Source organism: Strongylocentrotus purpuratus, unplaced genomic scaffold (assembly GCF_000002235.5).
Source record: "Strongylocentrotus purpuratus isolate Spur 01 unplaced genomic scaffold, Spur_5.0 spur5_contig_816, whole genome shotgun sequence".
NCBI lineage: Eukaryota > Metazoa > Echinodermata > Echinoidea > Camarodonta > Strongylocentrotidae > Strongylocentrotus > Strongylocentrotus purpuratus.
Window position 1 is genome coordinate 590,669 of NW_022145520.1, and position 12,227 is coordinate 602,895.

The following is a 12,227-nucleotide window of genomic DNA, read 5'->3' on the forward strand; positions in this document are numbered from 1 at the left end:
TGCTTAATGTCCGTTTTTACCGTAGATAGCTTGCATACGACTTGTGTAAATACGTGCGAATTCGCGGACGCTGCGGACTGACTGTATAATTTATTCACACACTGGTTGTTCATGAGATGTGCTTCGGTGAATGAAACTAACGTTTTTCCTTTAAAAACTTGAATTTGAATTTCATTCAGTGTAATTCTAGTACTCGTTGCTCTTTTTATATTTTCTTCTATACGATTTGATTCAGTTCAGGTAGAAATGTTTCATTACTTAGCATTATGTATGTAATAAAAGCTATCAAATTACCAAGTTTAAATATTATTCTCACCATGACAACATGTTACGGTGTGAAATCTCGTATTCCTCGCAAAAGCTAAGCAAAATTATCTTTGCGCAGAGGCAGTATCGTAGCCAATGAGGTTTATCCGAGGCGCGATTATTGCTAGTTGAAAACTTATCCCAATACCCCGCTCTATCGACGCGAAATACCGTCGACTGTAGCAATTTTTCCAGATCTCCAAAGAGATCTTACAATCAAATCAAAGAAAGATCACTCTCACCCTCTTCCACCCCTTTCTCTCTTTATCTCTCTCTTGTCCTCCCTGACATTCAATGTTCTCCCCCTACTCTTTAGTTTCTTTTTCTTACAAAAATCTTCCTCCATGCTTATCTTCTCATCTTAATTTCCTTAATTTGTTTTTGAACATTAATTGCTCTATATGCCATAATAATGAATTGCACATTTTTATATAAACGCCGATTATAATAATATAAATATTATACAACGCACCACCCAATACACTGTCTGCACTACAAACAAACAAACAAACAATTTCCAAGAAATATATATTCTGATGTATGTCATCATAGTTTTTATTTATACAATAATGTGAAATTGCAAAATTGTGAAAGGACTATTTAAAACTCTTTGATTATAATAATTATACATTCTCCAAAGTGTCAAAAATTGTACTAGAGGGCACTTTTTTAACCTGTTGGATACAATTTGATTTTGGTATAACACATTTTTATGTAGACTCCAGCGTAAGTTATTGTAGGCCTAGCATTGAACTGGTTAAAGAAATGATCACAAATAGGAATACACACCTGTTTATACATAGTAATACAATAACAAATTATCCAGTATTTTTGCTAGACAGTAAACAACTGAATATAGGCTTATCTTTAAATATTGCATTCAGTCAATATAGACCTTTAATACTTATTATGATATTATTAAAATGTGATCATATGCCGAGGGTAAGAGTCAAAGAAAATTATTTCAAATATGATTATAAGAAGAAATACAATAACAAAACTATCCAATATACTTGCAGATCAACTGCATAATACAGGTTGGCTTTTAAATATTGCTTTTAGTTTATATAGACTTTAATCATTGTACTTATAATCAAAAGTAATCATATGCCGAGACCCAGAGTAAAAGATAATAATCTCAAATATGTTAATCATCTAAAATAAGTACATGTATAATAACAAACAATCCCGTATACTAGCTCGCTGATCAACTAAATAATACAGTTGAAGTGCATATAGTCAATATAGACTTTAATCATTGTACTTTAATATAAGGAGGAAAGCATAATTTGTTAATTAACGTTCAGTTAGATCTTCTTTGATGTTGTATTAAACAAATAATGAATGTTTTTCATTCGTTCAATAGTGCGAATATTTTTATTTGTTGAAAGATTAACGTTAATTCTATTCAACTCAGCTGACGCCTCATTGAATTTTAATCTTTCAACTCATGAAAATATTCGCACTATTGAACTCATAACCATTCATTATTTGTATATTAATCAACATAAACTGCTGTCACAGACTCTAACTTGACACTTTACCACCATTACTAAAGTCTTGAGCACAGCCTAGCTCTGACAGTCTCTGGCTGTGTCTTGAGCAGCTGAAGTACAGAGCCTATGCAGTATGCCATTAGCATAGTCTCACAACGCAGACACTGTTATGCATGGCTGGTAATCAAACTAGTAATCATGTATTTAGAGCCATTGGGACATTAAGTCCATGTAAAGTGCTATGAGAACACCTTCTCGCTCTCAACAAATGATTAATTGAGCAACAAGGGGACTGACAGCTTTAAGTCCCCTCTGAGGGACTTGGTAATGAGGATTAATGTCTTGCCAAATAAGGGCACGAGCGCATTGACTTGTTTTCGAACCCGGGACCGCTGGTTACAAGACCACTGCTCTACAACTTAGCCACCATGCCTCAATACAGCTGGAATATCCTCTGCACTTCAAAGTGTGATCATTCTTGAATAAATATATATAAACCATTTCAACAGATAGAATGGTAAGAAAATTGAATATTTATATGAACACAGTTATCAATCAATTATCTAATCTTTTCATTCATAATCATATTCACAAGTAGCATAAATCATCATTTAATTATTTATAAATTATATGCACATTCAATACAAGTAACATCTAAATTCAAGATTACCTAAAAATAAATAACAATGAAATGAAATTTTGACAATAAATGCATAGAACATTCAAAGTTCAGGACCAATAAAACATTGGAGAAAAAAAAAGTCAGGGAAATTGTTTGATGAATAGCTTGCATTTTTGGAAATCTGAACAAAAAAAAAAGGTACCCTGTTTATTTTCTTCACAAAAATATTTGCATTGTAATATGTACACTTCAATCCTAAGGTATTTGCTTGTTTTATCCAAAAGTAAAGCATGAACAATTGCAGGTACAGAGGCAATATTTTCATGTATATATGTATAATATCTAGCAAATTAAATACCTAATATTTTTTAATAATTTTTTAATTTTTTATCCATCTATGAAAAAAGAATTTGTTTAGTTAAATGTATTTATCACATAAGAGTATAATACTCTTTCAAAAACCCTAGAATATTGACAGCAGTTACATTTTTGTTATTTTAAGAAGTTGCAGCAATCAGATGTTATTTCTCCAAACTGGTATGAGGGGACATATTTCAGACTACATTAGGTGAAAGCACATTGGCATATTTTGATGAGAAAAAAATCTGAGTACTATTGCATATCTACCTCCAATGGAATTTTCAAGCTGTCTTTACTCCTTTCATGCAGATTCCACCAAAGAAATAGAGTGTTGAGAATTGTGATGAGCAGGTCTTTTTTTTCTTCCAGAAACACAAAATTTACCTTTATCATTAATTGTATATCCACAAAAGATGCCCAACTTATCAATTAAACAAAGCATTTCAGAACATGCACTAACTTGAGTGACTTCAATAACAATATGTTATGCATGAATGTAACTGCAGTTGCAATAATGGTTGTGAAGGGTGTCATCTTTTCCGTTTCCATATTTTATATCAATATTTCAGTGAAGATTACAACTCTTAGAAAAGTCCATCTTTAAAACGTGTACCTAATAACTTAAATCCAATCGATTTTACAATGGCATATCTCAAGCAGTCTTCCAACGCAGAAGATAATACATCTCAACGCACAGTCTTTGTAACCTTACATAATTATTTTTTTGAAAAAATTATAAGCTGTCTTTAAGTAGATGTTTTGATTTTAAAGCTAAAAATATATTCAGAAGCATAATCTGGTCAATTAAATTTACAGAAATTGTTAAAGTCATAAGCATGATTTGGTACAGAAATAAAGAAAAGAAGAATGTTAATATCTGGAACATAAAATCACATTGGAAGGAAAAAAACAACAAATGGAATTGAAGTTGAAGACAGTAAAGAGAAGATAATGAAGAATATTTAAGAAATAGTGAGAAACGTTATTCATAAGGAGAGGGAGTGGTAGAAGATGAAGATGAAGATGAAATATAAGGAAAGGAGAAACAGGATCATGAAGAATGCTACATGTAGCCTTCACAACAAGAACAGTTTTCATTAATTTCCTGGCATAGCTTCATAAAGGCAGCATCTTAATTAAGATCAATTTTGACCATATTATCCTGAAAAACATGAAGAATAGTGAGCTTGTTTCGTCTACAAAATATAAATGCTCACTTGGTTGCAAGCTGACATAAAATACATATCTATTCTGATTGATAATTTTACCTGACTGCTAAGAAAACAAATGTGCGGTTGAAGAAAGCAATCAGTAGACTTGGGGCTTAAATATTATCAAATGGACTTTTATAATTGAGGACTAATGCCTTACCAAAGAGCATCAGCATATCGATTTTATTTTTTATGACCTATTGCTACAATCTGGGCCCTGCTTCATAGAACTTGTTGTAAAAACAAGTTACAATACCTGATTTCATTGCATTTGATTGGCTGACTCAGAGCAAATTTGTAATCAAAATTTAGCATATGTTATTGATGACAATTTGTATGTACATAGGGCACAGATTGTGTAGCAGTAGTAGTATGTGTAACCCCCACTTGTTGGTCTTTAACAAAAATATAACAACCAACAAGTGGATTTTTCCTAAAGGTTAGAGACTCTTTCCTCCAAGATCCAAGCTCAGGGGTACACCGATAGGGTTGAATTTATAGGTTTTTGGAGTGGGGTAGCGAAGGTTGCCGGGTGGGGCAGCAGAGGTTCTACGAGAACACCACGATGAGGGTGATAATGGTTCCATAGAAGATGACCGCGGGAAGCCACGTCTTTAAAAATCCACCAAATCTGGACAGAGGGAAAACAAGAAATAATGTTTGAGATAACATATAAAAATGGAAGTGTCATACTGTAGGTGCATATTATCCAATCATAACTCCTGGGAAGTGTTGAATTAGTTGCCCCCACCCCCTTATTTTCTTTTTAAAATAACCATGTAATTTGCATGTATCAAAGAATCTGCCCCTCCTCCCCCCCCCCCCCCCCCCCCCGAATCTACTAACCTAGCAAAATATTTTTCTTTGATTTTCGCCTAAACTCATTATTGAGATCCTTTAAATTAACCTCTCAAAGAGAGCCATGTTAAAAATAATGCTGTCAATTGTTTGATTAGATAAAAATCACTACATTACTTTTACCTCTCATGAAACCCTTGTAAATACAATTTTATTTTCATTTAATACAGCTATAACAACACTGCATACATAAAAAGGGCTAGCAGATAAAGAGAGAGCAAAAGACAGAGAGAGGGAGAAAGACAATGAGAAAGAAAGAGAGAGACAGAGAGACAGAGAAAGAGATGGAGAGAGCAAGAGACAGAAAGACAGAGACAGACAGAGACGGAGAGGGAGTGAGAGACACACAGAGAGAAAGAGAACTAGAGAGACAATGAGAGAGAGAGAGAGAGAGAGAGAGAGAGAGAGAGAGAGAGAAAGAGAGTCAGATAGAGACCATCAACTTGGGATAAAGAACTTACCCAACATATTTTCCATGGATGAGCATGAGAAAGCAGAGTTTGATCATGTTCCAGGACGTGCTCTCTTTATACTTCATTAGATTGAGAGCCATGGCAACGTGCGAGTGACAGTTGTCGCAAAAAAGATTATGCTGCAAATAGATAAAGATGGAGAAAACAAAAAATGTGATTACAAAAAAAATCAAAGAGGCAGGGGATAGAGCAAGGGGCTGAAGAAAGAGAGAGAGAGAGAGAGAGAGTGGTAGATTGTGGCATCAAAAGCAAAGTTAAAAATTAAAATTGTAATGAAATATTTCTGCACAAAAGGGAACAAATCTTATTTTTCAAAATTAAGTGACAAATTATAATAATATAATGATAGTTTATTTATTTAAGAAATATGCATCACAGCCCATATCATGATGAAAGAGATGGAGGCAAATGTGGTTTTTCATAAAGGTCGCATTTACAAAACCAGAAAGGCAGAGACTTGATCTTCTTCTTCTCCCTCCTCTTCTTCCTTTTCTCCATTCCTCCTCCTTTTTTCCTTCTTTTTCTTTCTTTTTCTTCTTCTTCTTTTTTTCTCCTTCTTTTTCTTATTCTTCTTTTTTCTCTTTCTTTTTCTTCTCCTTCTCCTTCTTTTCCTTCTTCTCCTTCTTTTCCTTCCTCTTTCTTTCAATATATTTTTCTGGCTTGTGCCCACCCCCACCCCCCCTAAATTGGAAGGAATCCTTTCTACACCATTGCTGACATCATACATACCATTCTAGATTTATATTCCTCCGATGCTTCATGAACGGACGTGTCCCACGTTCCTGGTTTAACTTGTGACGACTCCAGAATCCAGTATTTGGTAGGTCTACCAAAAGCCATGTCATTCTCCTAATTTGGTTAGTTAAAAATACAAGCGATTGTAATTATGAATATAAACGACTTTGACACGCCATGAAGCACGTTGATAAACATAAACATGTACATGTATTTTCTCATCCACTATACATAGAGGATTGAATTGGAATGTTTTTTTAAATAAAAATATGTCATAGTGGCCAAAGTTTTTACAGATTAAAATACAAAATATATAAAGTCATCACTCCTCACAATCATCAGACAGTAGGTAAACAAACAGCAATAGAAGAAAATAGTGATATGAAAGGTATTTCACTAGGCATTTTGGGAGTAGGGTAAAATATGATGTTATATAACTGAAGTGAAAAATAAAGGTGTAGAAAAAAATGCCATATTAAGAATTTCAATGAGATAATGTACATGTACACATGCATTATACAGAACATCATTGACCAGGGCACCTTCAATAATTTTGTTTTTCTTGTGAAAAAAAAGAAGAGTTTTCAGGGTCAAACCCTATATCTAGTATAATAATCCAAAAGAAATAATGGTGTGACCCTGAGCTGCTACATGTAAATAATATACAGTACATGTACACATTTATATTATTTACACCTTGATTAAACTTACTTTTATGCCACATAAGATCTGATATCTTACTGCTCTTGCGGTCCCAACAAATTTTGTTGTGCCACTGTATTTTGCTTAGCTACATTATATTTATGTATTGCATTTGAATCATGCAAAGTGAATTTAATAGAGGACTTACTGAGACATAATAAGGACCAGCGAAATCTCTGATGATTCCCTGTGACGTTGCGATACCCATGTGACCGATGAAAGGGAACAACCACCTGCAGAGTTAAAAAAACAAAAAACACAGCACAATATAAATACTCTGCTGAGAATCATGTACATGTAATACTAACATTTATTAAAGTTGCTCATGCATGGGTATATAGAGGGCAGCACACAGACGTACACATCGGAGCGTAATACCTGTTGGCTCAGTGTTGTGTAGTGATCGCCAAGTTGCCTACTTCAACAACGACTATATACCCACGCATGAACATCTTTAAAATAAAACACACAAATTACTTCCAATTTATGCAGACCAATCAATCTCAGGGGTCGCGCCATCAGAAGGATTGCGCCATCACTCGGCTTTTGAAATAGCTTTCAAGTCAAGACTAGAAAACAAAAAGAAGTGATGCATATATATTTCATGTTTCGTTCACAAAGACACATTTGCGTTCAACTTCTACATACCTGTAGGAAGATGGGGAGAGATGATATTAATGATCTTAAATCGAGTTTCATTTATGTCTGTCATTTTCCAATGATGGATATGTCAATATAGTCTAGACTCTACATTTACAAATTCCATGTCAATCTTGTCTGTTGATTGTTCATTTTTTGTTGTTGTCAATTTGATACATTTGACTTCGACGAAATGAGTCTTGTAGATCTAGATCTACTGCAGAATGAATAATGTTAAACTATTCTATGATAATATCTGAGTCTTAGTTTTGGAAATCGTGTTGTCACGATACCTGGGGCTCGTTCCTAGAAACCAACGACAAGACCGTCATAACTTTATCCGCCAACTACGGAGATGTCTCTGATCTTCCTAAACCGTTTCAAGAAGAGCTTACTAGCTAGTATCTCGTGAGATCGATATTATCGGCGAGAAGAGGAGCCGAGAATTAGCCTTAGTCGCAATACAACCAGATTATTACAAAATTAATATTAGGGAAAATGCAATTATTTAAATGAATTAATAATAAAAAAAGATTGAAAATGATACCAAGAAATAAGAGATCCAATATACTTCCAAATTTGTGTAGATTAAACAATTGAAGTACTTGTAAACTATAATTGTGAGTTTTTCATTACATGACCAGTGAATCAGTTTTGTTGTTGAGATGGGCACCCCCCGAATATTTTCATTTGATAGTTTATAAAATACACCCTTATATTATTCTTTGAAAAAATACGATGTAATGAAATTTGTGTTCAATGTTTTTGGCGTCAGCACAATATAAAAATTACAAAACTTCAATATTTCAAAGGTTAAAACACATGTTTAAACCATTCACTTTACATAATTGAAAATAGAATTCATCTCGAAATTAATATGGGTCTGAAAACTAAAGAATACACTTCAAACTATGGCTTGCCTGCCGTGGCAAAATACATATCCCTTCGACGAGTTTACAATGTGGAAATAAAGGCGTATAATCAGTTTATTTAAGTGGAAAAATCCTTAAATACAAACATGGCATATTTTCATGAGATTATCAAATACAAAAAACGATAATTCACTGTTTAAGTGAATGTGTAGAAAAATCATAGTTGGAGGATTTATTGTCCTTTTTTGCCAGCCATAGTCTACCCAATAAATGACATGTGATGGCGCTGCCCATCGACTAAATAGTTATGACAGAGATACGACGGTGTCAGAGGTGTCATAACCATCGAAATCCAAGTAAGTAGAAGGATTTTCCGAGACCGCTGAATTGCACCGCCGTGCACCATCTTGGATAGAACGAGCGTTGTGAAAGCGAACTGCGACTACGTGCTATGTGTATGCTCAACTTTCGTCTGCAAAATGCCATATTGTGCAGCTTTCAACTGCACCAATCGCCTTAAAAGAGGCTCTGGAATAACCTTTCATAGTTAGGTGATCACTTCATTAAAAACATGGCAAAAATAAACAGTTTTGCATGATAATCCGAACGCAGAAAGCCACAGACTAAAGCGTGTATTTTTTCGGTCCCATCTATTCATTTCCATGTTTGTGAACTGTTTTCGCTCGAGCTCAATGACATCGGCTATGAACTATCAAAAATATTGAATTCCACAGAGCTGCAAAGTATTACAAACCGATAATATCGAATACATGATATCCAGAGAATACTGTACTGTTTTGTGTGTGTGTTTTTTTTTTTTGGGGGGGGGGGGATCATTGGGGCATAAGCAGGTCACTTTCTTTGTTTGACTTGGTGAAACTTGGTTCAAGTTACTTTGAAGATTAACTTGAACTTATGAACATGTTGCATCGCGGCGCTGATATTAATAGTGACACAATTTCCCGTGAGTCGTCAGACTGTCAAGCTTTATTGTAAGAAATTTACTGGAATTTACTCAAAATTTACATCTTAATTTTGGACATTTAAATTGTTGTAAATTAAACACAAGAAATTTTACTCATCAAAGTTGGTCATTGTGAAAGTTACGACCTGTCAGTCATGGCAGTTAAAGAAGCTACCTCCATGAACCTTCCTACGTCCTCTAAAACTTACTCCTCAGATGAATATGTGTAGATTATGTAGTGATTTCATATGGCCTAGTAAAGCACAGCACTTGAAATACAAATCAAGAAAAAAACAACACCAGGCAATATTTTGCGAAGCTCCCATTATTCTGGTACATGTATATCTTTAAAGACATATACATTTTGAAATATTTGGGGATTTCTGCTGTAAAAGGGTAAAAATTGGTCAATCTTATTTATGTGTATTTTTTTACATAATATTTCACCATTGTATGAAATAAATATACTAATTCAAACAAACTATTTCATCATACCTTCTCCTTCCCACTGAAATGACAGAATGTGCACTACAGGGATAATATACGATGTTTGCCCTATTGGTCTATTTTGTGTTTTATACATCTAGGCTTACCCAGAGAGAAAGGAATTGTGTAATTCTATTATTGACACTAGCCTGTCTTCTGTCTTACAGGTTTAGGTATAGTTTGAATCTGATTGCATAAATTAAATTTGAGATTAGAATTTGCGAAAGAGGCATCAAAGAAATAAAAAAAAACTGGATTATTGTCAACGTGTTTCAGGGAAAGGGATTTTCTTTAAATTTTGTATTTTTAACTTGACTCTGATCACTTGTGCCTTCATATCCTTTTGGTTGCACTTATATGGTTACCAAAGCTATTTACAATTGTGAGTATGTTTCTTGATAATGGATAATGTATTCGGTGATGGCATAGTGGCACATACATGTGTGTACAAACAAATTGTTTCGTCAAATTAGATAAGGAAGTCACTCATATGTATGAAAATCTGTATACAGAGGTTTACGGTGTATGCAAACGATCCCTGTTTTGTTATAAAATTGTCCAATTATTTTATTGTTCAATGTGCAGTGTCATCTATTCTACACTAGTGAATTCAAACTGTAGTTGCAATGGTTGTATCCATGTTTACCAACTGAAAGAGCTTGAGCTAAATGAAAGTTGCAACTTTCATCTAGAGTAAAAATCTGTTTTAAAAGTTTTCACTGAAATCAGATGAATCCATACATTGCTTCATGAACAAACCAAAGAGAGGGAAATACTGATTCATATGTATCATATCTTGTTGATGTCTAGTTTATTAATGCAGTATGTTCAAGTTTTGAGTGCTAAAAGGGAGAAAATCTTGCCTTTTGTACATTGTAGTCAGTCAAATGCAAATGTACATGTGATTATTTCTCTGTGTGTTAAAATGAATAAAAATGTGCCGGTATAAACATAATGTGCCATGATTGCTTGCTTGAGGAAAGTTTTTTCCACACCATTGAGGATTTTTTTCTTCATATCCACCATTGCAATAGTTCATGGATGTTTTGATATGTACTGTATACATTCATGTAATACATAGCGCAATGCCAAGGTTAAAAAAAAAAACTTAATAAAGATGAAAGTATTCACAATTATGTGGAAAGACATGTGAATAGTTGCCACAATGTTTCATTCCTTAACACTTCTTAGACAAATCTTTAAATCTTTAATATGCCTATATGCGATGAAAATAATATCTGGCAGCTAGTCTTTATGCAAAAAAAACCCTAAAATTTTAACTCCCCTACTGTCCAAGCTGCCGCTCTTATTCCAATATTCAAGTCATCAAACATCTGTATGGGACTTGGAAAAAGGCATAAACAATATATGTAAAGATATTTTTCACCAAAACTAACAATAAAACCCTGGTTTCTGGACGTCCCTTCCTCCAATTGCAATAGGAGCTTGTACACAATACATATGCGCAGGCGATTTCTTGTACTACGCAAAATGGCGGCGGGCGCACTCGAGCGGTGCCATTGCGCTGCGTGAAACGTGAACGGACACAATCCTTCTACTTGGTTTGAGTTCGTTGGTCATAACTCCTTAGTCAGGATGTTGTCGTTGATCTTGGCAAAGAGGGCTTGGTGAAACACGTAGCGGACAAGTTGTTCACTAACGCTGATTTAGTCAAGAAGTTAGACTTATGACGGTTTGTAGGAACGGGCCCCTGTACGTCTGTACAATGGACATAAATGAAGCAGCCGCCCCCCCCCCCCCCCCCGACAATCGACATGATTACGATACAAATATATGGAAAATGTAGCCTACATGTATTCGAACGTGTGGGACAGAATTGTACTCACGTCAAAAATGGGATTGGCGTCCAAACGACACAAAACGGGTATCTCATCCTTTTCGGTTCGATTCCATTTCCATTCGGCATCTTGCAATTATTCTCTGTCGATTCTGTATCCCTCTGATTAATGCTAAAAGCAACCTCAGGGTCGTTTTCCATGCCGTTTTGTAGAGGATGATACGGGTGTTTCATTCTCAAAGAAGATCAACCATGTTTACAAAGCAATGATGACGTCATTAACTCTACAAACGAATGCATGCAATTAATGATGATGATGATGTCTGATCATCAGTGATGATGATATAATGATTGTTGATTTATACAATGATGATTTAGAGAAGTAGGAAAATGAGCTAGAAAGGAGGATGATAAAGATGATGGTTATTGAATGTGACATGAAGTATTGTACATGTATATCGCAGCATCAAACCCTATCAATTATATACCCTTAATCTATATGCAGTTAACCCAAATCCTAACTTACCACCTCCCTGCCCTAACCTCTGATCATATGGTAATGGAATAAAGGTAGGAGGAAGTATCAAATTATGCTTACTCTAATCCATCGATTTCCCTCCCTCCCTCCCCGTCTCTCTCTCTCTCTCTATTCATCTCACTCCCTACTACCATCTCTATCAATTTATCCACTATCTTTCTCTAACA

General features: G+C 34.6%; 1 protein-coding gene and 1 non-coding gene across 2 annotated transcripts; one reads left to right on the forward strand and one right to left on the reverse strand.

The window, feature by feature from the left end:
- Positions 1-373: 373 nt before the first annotated feature.
- On the forward strand, positions 374-514 carry LOC115921740. The gene has a single exon (XR_004063080.1). It is a non-coding gene; the product is annotated as a U4 spliceosomal RNA (small nuclear RNA).
- Positions 515-3,143: 2,629 nt separating this feature from the next.
- LOC583489 (transmembrane protein 222) lies at positions 3,144-11,799 on the reverse strand. Its single transcript, XM_783395.5, has 5 exons — positions 11,572-11,799; positions 6,912-6,996; positions 6,056-6,175; positions 5,315-5,445; positions 3,144-4,626 (listed from the first exon to the last, which is right to left on the reverse strand). The coding sequence occupies exons 1-5, from the start codon at positions 11,754-11,756 to the stop codon at positions 4,545-4,547; spliced, it is 603 nt and encodes a 200-aa protein (XP_788488.3). The 5' UTR covers positions 11,757-11,799; the 3' UTR covers positions 3,144-4,544.
- Positions 11,800-12,227: the final 428 nt, after the last annotated feature.

Coding starts and splice junctions, on each gene's coding strand:
- LOC583489 (XM_783395.5), bottom strand. CDS start 11,756: ATGAAACACCCGTATCATCCTCTACAAAACGGCATGGAAAACGACCCT. Junction 6,997..11,571: donor ACGCCAATCCCATTTTTGAC/GTGAGTACAATT, acceptor TTAACTCTGCAG/GTGGTTGTTCCCTTTCATCG. Junction 4,627..5,314: donor ATCCATGGAAAATATGTTGG/GTAAGTTCTTTA, acceptor CCCTCTGTCCAG/ATTTGGTGGATTTTTAAAGA.